General features: G+C 38.6%; 1 protein-coding gene and 1 non-coding gene across 2 annotated transcripts; both read left to right on the top strand.

The window, feature by feature from the left end:
* The first annotated feature begins 2,643 nt into the window (after window positions 1–2,643).
* On the top strand, window positions 2,644–2,750 carry LOC141638984 (small nucleolar RNA R71). Its single transcript, XR_012542322.1, has one exon. It is a non-coding gene; the product is annotated as a small nucleolar RNA R71 (small nucleolar RNA).
* An 8,377-nt stretch (window positions 2,751–11,127) lies between these two features.
* Window positions 11,128–12,379, top strand: LOC141638983 (uncharacterized). The gene is made up of 2 exons (XM_074448168.1): window positions 11,128–11,245; window positions 11,805–12,379. The coding sequence occupies exons 1-2, from the start codon at window positions 11,128–11,130 to the stop codon at window positions 12,377–12,379; spliced, it is 693 nt and encodes a 230-aa protein (XP_074304269.1).
* Window positions 12,380–15,895: the final 3,516 nt, after the last annotated feature.

Here is a 15,895-nt window from a genome sequence, read left to right as displayed (position 1 = left end):
CTTTTGCCCTGTCCAAGCCTCAGTCAAAGTGGGGGCTATATAGATACCCAGTATCTATTGAATCCCCAATAAACACCCGATGATTATCGGACTACAACATGCTTAGGAATCGCTATGTTTAATCGACAGTTTGTATAACTATACGTCGGAAAACTCAAAACGAATTCGAAAACAAAACATTTTCAAAACTATTCAAAAGTACATGGAGTGTTTTATGCACAACAACGGGGTCGCAATGACACTAACTAGAGTCGAAACCGGCACCGGACCAAAAATCGGCTCAAAATTCAAATCCCGACTCCAACAACGAGTCAAACCGAGTCAAACACAAAAAATAAACATCACAAAACCTTCCATGCTAAGTATACACGGTATACTTAATGGTCAAGTACAACAATTATGACATCCAAAACCTAGGATAGAACAAATAATGATTCCAACATGCAATTTATAGTCACAAAAGACCCGAAAATGGCTCGCGCTCTTCGAAACCTATACGATAAGTCGCTCAAAAGAAATAATCACACAATCCTCTATAAATGCCCCTCAAATGCCACCATTTGAAGGTACGCGAGCAAATCAAACCCTCTTTTCTCCTAAAATTCTAGACCTCGACTTTGTCCGAGATATGCCACGTGCTTCCGACCTACCGTTCTCCGATTGCCATACAATTGTTTGGAGAACCGATCATGAGTGCCTTAAATCATTGAGATCCATTTTGACCAACTACAATCACTAAACAAAACAACACTCTTTATTTTGCAAGAATGTTTTAGACAAGAGGAGAAAACTCTCCTTTTACACTTCCTTCTATTTCTGGTCAACAACCTAGCATGTAAGTATGAGGGTGTAATTAATGCTCTCCTTTCATGTTCTTTTATCTGTTTTTTATGACCTTAACATGCTAAAACATGCATAACATGGTCCAAAATACGGATCGAATGAGCCAAAACCGAGTTTTGACTTGAAACAAGAGCCCCTAGTCACAACTAGGTGGCTCGCGCCTATATTGGCTGTCCAGGTCAGAACTCAAACGTAATTGAGTTCATTCTTTCCATTTCATTTCATTTACAATCGGGTTTACCGTTTCAAATCATTTTTATGATAAACCTTTTTAACCATAAATTGTGCTCGCCCTTTGTTCTTTATACCATGATGGTTTAATCTGTGTTTCGGTGATAATATTTGGTTAATTACATTTTAAAAGCTATTTTAAAACCTTTTATTCATTTGTTAACATTTTAAAAACAATTATATTAGTCATACATGCATAATCATCCTTTGTTCTACATATAATGTCGGTTTAATCCGAGTACGATGATGAACATTGACTAATTACAAAATAATGAACTTAACACAATTAATTCATAATAAATATTTTGCATCTTTTCTTACAAAACTATTCATGTCAAGCTTGCAAAACCGAACCCGACATCAAATATTGTCAACACAATGATGATTATTCAAGTCCTGCTCTTCATATTAGCACAAAAACGGTCTAAACGACCTTTTCCAACAAAGACGGGTTGAAATACCCATTTACAAACACTTTCATAAACATTTTCATCAACCAGGAGACATCCCTTTGGGTCACCGTCTGCCTCGCGCCTCAACAGGCCCTCTGATTTCCAGTTTTCAGACCTGGGCTGGCACCTTTGCATCGCACTAAGGCTCGCGCCTGAATAGGCTGCCTGATGCAGGTCCTGTTTCCTGTCCAGCACTCGTCTAGGACGATCCCGACTTCGGTTAACCCGAATATAGGATGTATTAGATTGACAAGTCCACATTTTACTTTGTATTTGCAAAACTCTTTTCTAAGACAAATAGATCACGTTATGCACCATAAACCTAACTCGGTAAATGGATGTTTAATTTCCGTCTTGCATGCAAATCAAAACTAAATCCAACTTGACATCAATTGCTTGATATTTGGATAAACAACCGACATAGCAAATTTCACATGTTAGGTTTTAAACTTGTGGGTGCGCATTCATGCATTTTCCCGTTTTATCAACTTTTGCATATAACCAATCAAGATCGATCAGTAGAGGCTGCTACCGTGGACGGGATTGGGTGTCCGATTAAAAGGCTTCCCAATACGTACCTTCACCTCTTACTCAAAAACTTTGCATGGTTTACGACCTTATCTAGGGCGAACGAGAGTCATTCTAGAAATAGGATGCTAAAGAAGGACTATAACTTATCTTTAGTACCTATATCAAACACCGCTTTTGCCTTGATTGACCTAGGTATAAAGTGGATTCTAACGGTTTCCAAGCATCCGATAATTGCTTAGTGGCGACTCCGAACATCTCTAACATCGTTTCGAGACTCTTGCCGAGATGAAACCGACCGATCTAAGACGATCCGGTCGAAAGCATTTTTACGCCATAGAGCGTGGCTTTCCAACCGTCGAATGTCCACGGATTGGCTTGGCGTGTGGGTGGTTCCACGTCTACACCCTCACTCTTGTATTCCACATCCCTTGCATAGCTACTCTCCATCTCGGAAATATTTTGGATCATTTCCGTAATTTGAGCATTGTTCATGTTATCAAAATTACCGTCAGATGCCGCCACGATCATGTCTCGAAACCTTTGTTCAAGAGTTTGGAAAAAGGTTTGGGTGGTCATCCATTTTGGGATACCATGGTGTGGGAAAGATGTGAGAAGATCCCTAAAACATTCCCAAGCTTCACTTAAAGTTTTCATGGGTCTTTGTTTGAAGGTTTGAATCTCATGGCGGATTCTTGCGGTTTTAGATAGTGGGTAAAATTTGTTGATGAAAGCCTTAGATAAGGCCTCCCAAGTGGTAAATTTACGCGGCTCATGAGAATTCAACCACTTCTTAGCATTGTCTTTCACGGTGATAGGGAAAAGCATTAGGAGTATTTGCTCTTCGGTTACACCGTTGTGCTTGATATAACCCGCTTTCTCCTTGAATGTAGTGAGATGTTGATGGGCATATTCACTTTTCATCCCATGGAACACATCTTGTTGCATGTCATTTATCACATGGTGTCGAAGCTTAAAAGTGTAGGGAGCAAGGGCTCCATAGTCAATTCTCGAACAAGACCGGTTGGGATCCGGCCTATTATAGTATCCCATAGGTTGATCGGCCATATCGTCGTTTACTAGGTTATTTCGTGGAGATTCGGTGTTGTTGGTATGGATGGAGTATTGTGAATGTGTTGGTGAGTTTTGTGGAGAATTGATTGGAGAGTTGTTTGGTGGAGAATTTTGTGGAATATGGATCCCTCCCAAGTGGTAAATGTACGCGGCTCATGAGAATTCAACCACTTCTTAGCATTGTCTTTCACGGTGATAGGGAAAAGCATTAGGAGTATTTGCTCTTCGGTTACACCGTTGTGCTTGATATAACCCGATTTCTCCTTGAATGTAGTGAGATGTTGATGGGCATATTCACTTTTCATCCCATGGAACACATCTTGTTGCATGTCATTTATCACATGGTGTCGAAGCTTAAAAGTGTAGGGAGCAAGGGCTCCATAGTCAATTCTCGAACAAGATCGGTTGGGATCCGGCCTATTATAGTATCCCATAGGTTGATCCGCCATATCGTCGTTTACTAGATTATTTCGTGGAGATTCGGTGTTGTTGGTATGGATGGAGTATTGTGAATGTGTTGGTGAGTTTTGTGGCGAATTGATTGGAGAGTTGTTTGGTGGAGAATTGTGTGGAATATGGAGAAGTGATAGGGTGGAGGAAGAGGGTGGTGTATTTGGGTGGTCAATTGTGGAAGATTGGGTGATTGGTGGGTTAACAAAAGGTGTAGATCTTCATATTGCCGATAGAGCTTGTCTTCTTCTTGTTCGAAATGTTTTCTCGATCTCACGATCAAGTGAGAAAAGAGATCCGATATAGCACCTATTCATGCACTCAACAAAAGATCAAATAGTCCTAATGCAAAGATTGTACTAGAACAAAAGGGAGAAAACAAACAACAAATAAAAGAACTAAGCCTTGATGAAAACAAATAATCCTTTCCAATATCGCCGTCCCCGGCAACGGCGTCAAAAACTTGTTGTGAAACAAATCTTATATTTGTAACCTCGCAAGTATAACGAGAACTCATTGTAGATGTGAGGGTCGAACCCAAAAGACGGTGTTATGGTTCTAGGATTGCTTGTTAAACTACTAATTTAGCCCAATATAAGAAATTAAGTTGATTTAATTCTAACTAAAGGAAATAGACTAAAACAATAGAAAATCGAATAGATTCTTAAGGCGATGAATAACAATGTTTAAAGGAACTAGGATATAGGGTTCACTCGTATAGAGAAGGAAGAAAATACACATAGAATGACAAAACCCAGGAGCATAAAAAAAGGAAAGACCTAATCTCTCGATGTGAGACTAACCCCTAAGTTAAGATCGATTAAGTCCTCACTTAATTATTATTATTTTTGATAAAATGTAAGTATTATATCAAAAGGAAGGAAGTTGTCTATACAAAAAGATATCTAGGCCCGTACATTGAGAAAATAGGACCTGGGCTCACTCCTAACAAAAACGATATGGGCTCATACATAAACTCTTACTTACTTTAAGAGATTAAGGAAAATAATAAACCACAACAAATTGAGATATAATCCAAATCTCGTCTATCATCTTTGCATCTCCTCATCTTCCTCAATCAACAAAACCAGATCTATGCAAACTATTTATCCGCAATCTTATCTTTACTTCTCCTTTCATCCTGTGTCCACCCCAATTAGGCGATGCATCCAGAGTTTTTCGTTTCTGGAGCCGTCTTGCAGAAAACACCTATTCTGATCTTAACTTACTCAATAATTGTGTTAGCAACTTTCCTGGGATGAGTGATAGTGAATTTATGCTTGCTCAAGTTCCGTTGCCTCCAAACATGATAGATAAATGCGTTAATCACAACATTTATCAGATCTACTTTGGTTTTCGGTCCTCCCCTTCCTAATCTCCATTCAAGGACGTTTTGAGCAGACAGAGATACTCCAATCCATTAACCCACAAGTGAAATCACCTCCTTACTGTATTCGCACATAAAGAAGAGATGCTCCATGGTTTCATATTGACGGCCACAAATGAGACAGGTATTATCTGTAGTTATGCCCAGTTTATAAATCTTCTCCTTTGTATTCATATTCTTATGTTGATAAATCTAAGCCATAAATCCATGTTTGGGTAAGCACCACTTATTCCAGATCATATTATGCCAGTTGATTTTCTCTCCCTTAACTCTTATGTACTCATAGCCTTTAGCAATAGAGTACTCTTGGCCTGTGAAAGTGCTCCATTGGTTGTGTTGGTAAGCCTCCTTGAAAGAGTCTTTAACGTGGCATATTTTCCTCCAATACCAGCTAGATGAAGCTGGTGGGGAGTAAGTATGACAATCCTTACCCTTAACGTAGGTGTGATTGACCCACTTAACCCACAGATGATCAGTTTTGGAGGCAATTCACCACACCAGCTTACCTACTGCCGCCTTGTTCCAAAGTATGTCATCCGTGAGTCCAAGTTCCCCTTCCTCTTTAGGTTTGCAAATTTTATCCCATGAGACCAAGGGAGTCTTTATATAATCAGCACCACCATCCCAAATGAAGTTCCTGCAAATAGCTTCAATGTTGTGTATAATTTCAGTTGGGAGAATGAACATCGAGGCACAGTAGTTGTGTAAGGTTTTTAGCACCGCCTTAACAAGCACTAATCTCCCTGCATATGAAAGTTTTTTTGCACCAAGAGATCTAATTTTGTTAACAATTTTGTCAATTAAAGGCTTACCATCCTTAGCAGAGAGTCTAGTAGTCTTGATAGGTACTCCTAGGTACCTAAAAGGAAGAGCACCCTCCACCAGTCCAGAAACTTGCATGATTTCATGTTTAATATTGTCCCTTGCTCCATTAAAATAAGCATTAGATTTCCCTTTCCTCATTCTAAGGCCTGAAGATATAGAGAATGTAAAGAAGGTTCTTAAAATGAGCATCATGGATTGGACATCACCTCTTCACAAATGTAACCATATCATTAATACTCAACTACTAGCAACCGCCTCCTATAACTACATCTTATACTCCCTCACAACCATACATATCAATCCAGCTTCTACAAAATCAACCCCTTTAGAATGGCTATCTTTTCTATTTATCATCACCCTTAACCACTAGTGACAACACCTCAACACCACCACTGTTCGTATATCAAACCTCTTACACTCACCTCTAAATATAACGGTACCTTTTCTATCTTCGGTTGACATCCCAAATAAGGAACATCAAATCCATCAACAAAATTACCTCAACATTCCTTCCAATTTTATCCTTAATTGTATCGTCGTCTAACTCTCCACCAAAATCTCATATCGTACAAATACTCTACCAACTTCTTACTCCCTTAATTCCTCCAAACTCCTGGTTAACATGACGTCCTGAAACTCCTATATAACCATTAACTCACACCCTCTTATGATTCTATCGTACATCTCCATGATTCCTTACTTTGATGTTCCTTAACTCAAGTCAACGTTCTCTCAGCTTACTTCCATCCTTCTTTCCCCTTTACACTCAACAATACCAATTAATAATTTGTTTCATTCCTTCTTCTACCTAACTCTTTAGTAATCCGATTACCTTCTCGTAGCTTCACAACTTAAATTCCATTAATTCATATCAATATCTTCTCATTCTTTCTTATCACTGATCCTCTCTCATCATGCTACTCACTCACACTTGTCACCATGAAGTCCACACAACCAACGGTTACTCTTCAATTAGTTGTATATTCCTTTCGTATTCCTAGAAAACCAAAAATTCACTTCATACCGTTAATTGCCCAAAGAATTACACACTAGGCTCACCTCCTAATAATCCAAATTCCTAAACTCAGTTACTATCTACAAATCCATGTCGCGGCATAACTCAATCTAAGTTCACTATATACCATTCTTCTTCATCCCTTTACAACGACCTTCCATTACATACATTCTTAACCAACACATTCCTAACCATCTCCTTCCATAAATCCTTACACATCTCAATTTGCCACTATTCGCATCCCTCATTTCAATCTTTTTATTCTCACGTTCCTTACACTTACATCACCCCTTGCCCATATACACTTACCTTTACATTACTCCAACTCGCGATTATATCACTCACCACATCTCACAAAACATGCTCCGTGTCTCGATAAACTCGCCAATCTTCCCTTTTACTTTTCCACTATCCCTCGCAACCATATATAGCTCATGTCCTCCCCACAAAACTCATACCCACCATAAGGTGCCACTCCTTACATCATAAGATTGGGTAACTTACGCATCAAGACCAACACATATGTAAACAATGTATAAAGAAGCAAAAGAACATCTTTAAAATAATTATGATATGCAGGGAGGTAAAAACGATGAGCATAAGACCAATACAGGGGTCACTAGATCGAGTACGGCCTACTCGATTAAGTAGGTGAAGATCAGAAGCACGTACAATAAATTACCAGGGCTACTCGATCGAGTAAAGGTTACTCGGTCGAGTACCAAAAGGTGCACTCGATCGAGTACCCTACGCAGTTCTCAACACTGTTCAAATTTCGTAAAACGGTCATATCTCACTCGTTTCTTGGTCATTTTGGCTTTTTCCACTAATTCATCCATCATACCACATATTCATCCACCATATTCATCAAACGTATGCACATGAACAATAGTAAACACGTAGCGATCCCTTGACACCTCATAGTGACCGGTTCAAAGTTGTAGGGCGAGTTCGCGACTTTAGGACGTCTCCCAAGTCTTTGCATTAGCTCCTAGCAACTCTTACCCGGGTTCATTTTAGTTTGACTCTCTAAGTTCATTAAATTCATTAGTTATAGGTTCCAAAATTGTCGCTTTGATACCACTTTATAACACCCCCATACACCAAGGTGCCTTACCAGGACCACTTAATGCATGAAAGTCTACCATCTCGGTTACCCGAGCCAATGTATATCAAATATACCATCAAAGAACGTACTTTAAATAAATAAGTTTAAAGTGATTACATGCAAGAACCCAAAACTGTAAAGTACGATACAATTGTTCCAAAAACCAAAGCAACTAAAGTAAATAAATGTTCGACACAACAGCGGAAGACTCCTAGATGACTCGTGGTGACTAATGCTCAGCTATCCCTCGCGCATCCAAATCATACATGCTCAATAACTGCTCACCGTCCCCGAATGGATCACCACAGTTTTTAAAACAATTAAACGGGGTCAGTTACTGCATACACAATATAAGATAATACCACAACAATACACAAACACAATTCTCCAACACCGTCACATCACCAATCACCTAACTAGTCTGAAGGTCTAGTCCTGCCAGATTAAGGCCGCAACCAGTAATCCACACCGCAAGTGGGGGACCGCAGTCGTTCCCTCCTAAGCCCCGCTCATCTTTACCGAGCGCAAACCCATGTTTCTTAATGTGCACATCCCCACTTGTGGTGGGTTCCACAAGGGGAAATCAAGGGTGTGAATCCCCTCCCGCAAGTGACTCCACTCAGCCGAGAGCGCACCTCGCGAACCACAAACAAACAACAACAACCAATTACAATATCAACAATACCAAATCAATTAAGATATAATCAAATGCCAACAACCAACAACCATCTCATAATCATGTATACAATAACTGAGTAGGAAACTCTACCTGGAATGCAAATCACCAATTATCAACACAACAGCAGATCAAAAGCGCTCCTCTACTAAATCACCTCCTATCAACATATAATCATACAATCACAATCCATAACCAACAATACTCCCAAAAATTCCCAAATTACCCAATTAGGGTTTAACCAAAACTAACGAATTAACATAAAAACGATACTAGGATCTTACCCACAATACGACGGTCTCAACGGTGCAAAGAACGCTGGAATCCGACGACTCAAGCCCTTGGATTTGATAGAAATGCGAGAGAAGGATGCAACGTAGCTTTGTTTTCTTTTGTGAAGGTTTTAAAATAAAGTAGAAAGGCAAAAGAAACTGGCAAAAATCTTTATATAACCTTTTCAGACATTACTATCAAACCCGGCAAAAACCCGTATGACCCGACTTACTAGATCGAGTTACTCCTACTCGATCGAGTACCCAACAACCAGAACGTACTCCAGAATGACAAACTAACTTACTCAACAGGGTAAGCCCTACTCGATTGAGTATCCAACAGCTCATAAAATCGTAGTATTACACACATAGTATGAAATAAGGGTTGTAACGGGGATTGGGAGAAGGACGAAACGGGATTGTTGCAAGCAACGTTTGGATATGTGAGGTTCAAATCAAGAATAGTCAACATACCGCTTTTCCCACTTCTTATTGCAACACATGAGACACGTCTATACCGTAACATAGATTTGATTACCAAAACTATGCAAAAATTGCATAAACCCGACTCAAATCTTATATTTGTAACCTCGCAAGTATAACGAGAACTCGTTGTACATGTGAGGGTCGAACCCAAAAGACGGTGTTATGGTTCTAGGATTGCTTGTTAAACTACTACTTTAGCCCGAAATAAGAAATTGAGTTGATTTAATACTAACTAAAGGAAATAGACTAAAACAATAGAAAATCGAATAGATTCTTAAGGCAATGAACAACAATTATTAAAGGAACTAGGATATCGGGTTCACTCATATAGAGAAGGAAGGAAATACACATAGAACGACAAAACCCAAGAGCATCAGCAAAGGAAAGACCCAATCTCTCGATGTGAGACTAACCCCTAAGTTAAGATCGATTAAGTCCTCACTTAACTAACCCAACCATAATTTTATCATATGTTTCCTATATACTAGTCAAGTTCTCACCCAACAAGTAGAAAAGATAGTTCAAATGCCTAAATTCTCACTCAAGCATTCTCAGAAATACCTTATGTGCATGATAAAATCAACAAGCATAAACTCAAGGACTTCAATCTCCCTATGTCACAATCCCTTCCTATAATTCTATATGAGATCCCCCTCCATCCTAGTAAGGCACTGATCACACATGTTGGTAACAAACAACATAAAAAATGAAAGCTTTGACATGTAACAAGTAAAGGAAAGCATGTTTGTAAGATAACTAATTAAGCAACTTAAATATGTAAACAATAAAAAGATAAACAAACTAGAAAAAGAATAATACCAATAAGGAGACAAAGTTGCAATCTTGGATTAAATAGAAGAATAATCTTCACCAATCCTCAAATTACAACCCAATACCAAATGTAAACAATTGAGAATAACTAGTTCTAAACTAATTTTCTAAGTAATTATTATTTGATTAAGGAAGGATTAAAGCTTGTTTAAGAGTGTTTGCATAAATTAGGGATATAATTTCAGATCTAGGGTTGTGTGTACAAATAATTAAGGGAGGGGGTATTTATAGTTTACAAGGAAATTAGGTTGGTAATTACAAAGGAAGTTAAAATGCGGAAGGCGTGTCCCAGCCGATGGGCCGGCTACCGGTGCCTTACCCGGCTGGGAGTTCTCTGTATGTTTTAAATAAAAACAAAGTCATCAGGTGTGCACGGCCGGGGGACCGGCTGCCGGTGGGGTGCCGGCCGGGAACTCTCTGTGACTTCTTCTCCATTTCTTCACTTTCTTCCTTCTTCATGCATTTCCAGCCGGTAGCCCGGCTGCCGGCAAGCTGCCTGGGTGGGAGTTCCCTGTGAATTCCTTCATTTTCTTCACTTGGCCAATGTGTGGAGGGGTCCCGGCCGGCTGACCAGCTACCGGCCTACCGGCTGAGAACCTCTTTTCAGCATTTCTTCCTCTCTTCTCCTTCTATATTCTCGATCCGTCTCCCTTGCTCTAATTCCTCTATTTCCGTCTCAATTCGTACAAGACGGACATGATCACATAGACTAGGGAAACGGGATACAAAATGCAAGGTAAGACACGCAAAACCGTCTCAAACGGAGTTAAAATACATGAGAATAAATAGGATAAATGGTATAAATTAGTCATATATCATTCAGCAGGTGCAACCTCCTCAGCATGCTCCAAATAACGATATGGAAGAGATGAAGGCTATGTTGCAACAAACTTTGATGATGCAACAAAAGTAGACGGCTCAATTAGTCGAACTTGTGGCTCATAATAAGATGTTGGATACCCAAGTTGCTCAATTGGCAGTTCAAAATCCTTCAAAACAGCCCGGCAATCTTCCTCCTCATGGGAAACAAGCATATGAGCAAGTTAATGCTATTTCGTTGAGGAGCGGTACTACTTATCAAAGTCCGTAGATGCCCATTAATGAAGAGGAGGTCCCTTACATGCATCCCAAGGCATAAGGTAACCTGGAGTTGAGTGATGACGAGAAAGAAATAAGCAAAGATAAAACACGAGGTAAGAACAAAGACGAAACAACAGAAAAAAAATGTGTACTCGATCGAGTAGCCCCAAGCTCAATCGAGTATCCCCCCTGATGTTGTTGTTTCTCGCTTTTCAGCTACGGCAATTGGAGGAAATAGGGTACTCGATCGAGTGACCCCTGAATTTGATCAAGTAATCCTCCTGGGTGATGACGGTGTTCCAAAAATTTTGAGTAAAGCGAAAGAAGCCGACCCGATTAAAATTTCATTACCTTTTCCACACCGATTACAGAAATCCAAGCTTGATCAGCAATTCGGGAGGTTCATAGAGGTAGTGAAGAATCTTCAAGTTAGTTTGCCATTTACTGAATTGGTCACTCAAGTCTCGGCTTATGCGAAGTTCCTAAAGAAGATATTGATATAGAAGAGGCCTTTCAATGAAGTGGACACGGTCGCGTACACTGCAGAGTGCAACGCTGCATTGCAGGCCAACTTATCTCCTAAACTTAAAGATCTAGGGAGTTTCTCTATTCTTTGTCATATTAGTAGCCTAGCTATAGATAAAGCCCTTTGCGATTTGGGGGCTAGCGTTAGTGTTATGCCATATTCTATTTGTAAAAAGTTCAATATGGGTGAACTAAGTGTTACTAACATGACCTTGCAAATGGCTGACAAATCTCTTAAACGCCCTCTAGGTGTTTTAGAGGATGTTCCCGTTAGAGTGGAGAAATATTTTATTCCAGTTGACTTTATTGTTATGAATATGGTTGAGGACTCCCAAGTCCCTATCATTTTAGGTAGACCACTCCTTCACACCGCGGGGGCGGTCATATATGTTAGGAATGGTAGTCTTATACTTAGATTTGGGGATGATAAAATCACTTTTATTCTTGATAAAGCATTAAAGCATCCCGAGTTAAAAGCTACATGTCATATAATTAGTACTGTTGATCATACTATTGATAATGTCTTTGTTTTGTGTTTGGACAGGAATCAGTCTGACGCCCTGCTGTCACGTCAGGACCATGGAACAAGGAAGTAGATGAGATACAATGATTGATTTATGGAGATGGGCCTCATTCTAAGACGTTTTACAGCTAGCCTTGATGAATGTGTTGGCTTGGAAGCTGAGTTAGATGCCCTGGAGGCTGAGATATTCAAAGACGAACCCGTCCACTAGGTACATGAAGATGTGACGGACCCTATAACAGGAGAGGTCGTGTATCCTTTTCCCATCGATGTCAAGATGGAAGGCAAAGGGACGTCATGTTTGCCTTTTATCTTAGAATTTGAGTTTGACGAGCCCGAGCATTATTCATTGTTAATTTTATTTGCTTGTATTATCTTTTGGTGCTACTTATGTCTGTGTGTCGTACATGCGCAGCTTTTCAATTTACTAATGCGAGCTTTGAGTTGTTTTGACCGTGTCATGGGTGAGCACTTGGTTAAAAGTGCAGAAAACTGGTCCGTCTATTGCATACTCGATCGAGTCCAGCCTTACTCGATCGAGTATCTTTGCTTTTTGGGTCTGAAACGTAGCTGATGATGATGGATTGTGCGATTGGTCATTTTCCCCTATTTTTGCAGTTGGTTTAGGGGAACTTCTAACCTTTTACCTGGTATTCTCTTTCCTTATATCTACTTTTATTGTATTACCTCTAGTTATTTCTCATTCCTTTTTTTTTAGATGTGTCCTTCAGGTTGCTAGTGATGATTTGTTGTGTGATTGTTATACTGTTGACATCACATTGAGGACACTGTGACATTTAGGTTTGAGGGAGAGTCTTTATATTACTGTTGTGTGAATTACTTTATTGCTGTGTGCATTTAAAAACAAAAAAATCCATAAAAATTAAAAATTTTCAAATTCCAAAAATATGTTTTTCCTTTGTTTTAGGTCGAGTCTTGGTAAATTAAATATAAATAATGTTAAATTGCATTGTTTTTGCATTTGAATCCCAAATAGTTGTCCATTACATTATTTTGACCCGTTATTTATGAAAGGAAAGCTCATAATTCAAGTCTTGACCATAATAATATGTCTTATGCTAAGTAAATTTGACGAAATTATGTTGGTAAACCACTTAAATTTCTGAGGTCTATAGAGCTTCCTAGGCCAGGAACATCAATAAACTGGTCTCATTGTCAATTAGGCTTGAGTGTGGTTCTCCTTGGGGAATGTGTAATATCAAACTGCATAAGTGTGATATTAGTTTCTTATTACGTACTTTTACGCGTTCATATGACTTAAGTGCATGACGAAAGGCGGTTCTTACCATTCAAATAAGCCTTACATTACCTTTTGTTTAGCCCGTTTGAACCCTTGTATTCGTTTCATATCCTAATTCTAATAGCTACAATCCTAGAATTTGCCTACCTTATCGGGACAGTCGCAGTTGCTTGTTTATCACGTTCATTTTGTTATTATAGTTGGGTTGGGACTATTATTGTCATTTGTGGGTGTAGTAGAATTTATTAGCAATTGTGTTATATCTTTTATGCTGGAAAAGGAAGAAAATTATGAAGCAAAAGAAAAAGAAAAGGAAAATAAAAAAGAGAAGAATCCGAAAAAAAAAAAAAAAAAGAAGGAAAAGAAAAAATATATGCTTCATTTATTTGCATCAAGGGAATAGAAGGATGGTGTTTAGAGTCTAATGCATTTCTGGAGAGTAGTTCTTTTGGCTGTCATACATATGTTGTCAAGTTAAGATGATTTCTCCAGTTGGGTGTATTTATGCGTACTCTTTGTTTAGAATTGGTTTTGGTTAGCAAGTGTAGCTACCTGCGACTAGCGTCTTAGCCTCACATATCCATACGTGCTTTGGCACAATCCATTTCTATACCATTTACCCATTTGCCACTTATTGTCCTTATACATGTACTTTTGTCTATACTGTGAATGCGTATTAGTTGGAGAAATTTCTATCACATTAGATTGCATGCATGTTTCATAATTCGAGTGAGTGTTCTACTTCTTTCTATCTTCACATATAACTCACCCTTATAGACTTATGAGTTCATGAGTGAAATCTGCAAGAATCCGACTAATTTGTCTTGCAAGATCGAAGGGTATTTGGCGTTTGTCTACAATATAGTGACATGAGACTTGAGCTGCGTTTTCTATTACCCGTGCCTTTGAATTTGTTTTATTGGCACAATTTTGGTCACTACTTTGTTATAGATATGGATAGCTTGGGATTTGTAGTTACATCAACATTAGCTCTGAGTTATTCATTCGCCATTTGTATGATTGCCTTATGTATTGTGTGATGCTTTACTTAAGGACAAACAAAGGATTGGTTTGGGGGAGTTTGATGAGTCATAATTATATACATATTTATGCCTCCCCTTAGTTTCTTTTGTGACAGTTTTGTGCTATTATATGATGATTATGTGTCGTTATTGCTAGAATGTCGATACTTACGCCTTTTGGTTTTTTTTATTGCAGGATGGATGCATTTGCGGAGAAGTGGGTGATAATGAACATCGCAGAGTCGGCAAAATGGAGCATTAAAAGTATGGCACGGAACCAAGAAGAATGGACAAAAAAAGAGAACATTACACGAAGAAATCATCCAGAGGAGTAGTATACTCGATCGAGTCTGGGAGTACGCGATCGAGTGGAGGTCTACTCGATCGAGTATACATTGTTCTGACGACTTTTCGCGCAAGTTTCCTAAATCGGTTTATGTTTATTATAAATACTTAATTCGTGCCCCCATTGTATTTTTACGCTTTAATTACCTTTAGAACTCCAAAAACTCCTAAGTTTAGTTGGCTATTGTTATTTTGGAACTAACACTCGTTCTACAATCGTTTACTACGGTACTTTAATCATTCTTCAATTATTATTCAATCAAGTTATTCCATTGCTTAATTGTTCTTATTACATGCTTTTAATTATGTATTTTATCATTATTATTGTTGTTAATTCTCTTATCATGAGTAGCTAATCACCTTATCTAGAGTAAAGGGGATGTAGTTGATTAGAAGAGGGTTAATGATTTAATTGTTACTAATATCGCATGAATTATCGTTTTATTGTTGTTTTTCTTCTAATTATTTGATTTAGGCCTGAATTCATAATTAGTCTAGCGAATTAATACTTTCACCGACCGGGTTAGAATTTATATAGGTTGCGATAATCAGATAGGTAAAGTTTAATTATAGCGATTGCATGTTAAACTGAATCTAAAGGGCATAATTGAATCGACCGATCTTGTGACCTTAGGTAATTCGATTGACCTTACAATTGATTAAAATACACCCCCGGATAATTGACCTAGTGAACCTAGACTTTTTAATATTATTGTTTACAACCTTTACTTTATTGCAATTAGTCTTTAGCAATCAACCAAACCAAAACCTTCAAGAAAAACGGTTACTTTAAGACACTTTAAATATTAGCAAACTGAATATTACCGCCTCCCTGTGGATTCGTTACCTGTTTGGCCACTAGCTATTTGTTAGCACTGAGATAGGATTACTTTGATATAGTTGATAGGACTTTAGCTTTATCAAAGGCGTTATTAATATCTTGTCCCATAACTGAAAATGA

This window comes from Silene latifolia, unplaced genomic scaffold (genome assembly GCF_048544455.1).
Source record: "Silene latifolia isolate original U9 population unplaced genomic scaffold, ASM4854445v1 scaffold_243, whole genome shotgun sequence".
NCBI classification, from domain to species: domain Eukaryota; kingdom Viridiplantae; phylum Streptophyta; class Magnoliopsida; order Caryophyllales; family Caryophyllaceae; genus Silene; species Silene latifolia.
Note: the sequence above shows the minus strand (reverse complement) of the source record. Positions and strands in the feature narration are given on the sequence as shown.

Excerpts from the sequence above, each read along its gene's own strand:
- LOC141638983 (XM_074448168.1), top strand. The coding sequence starts at position 11,128 with ATGTTGGATACCCAAGTTGCTCAATTGGCAGTTCAAAATCCTTCAAAA. Across the intron at positions 11,246-11,804 it reads TGCTATTTCGTTGAGGAGCG|AGTGCAACGCTGCATTGCAG; the intron begins GTACTACTTATC and ends CGTACACTGCAG.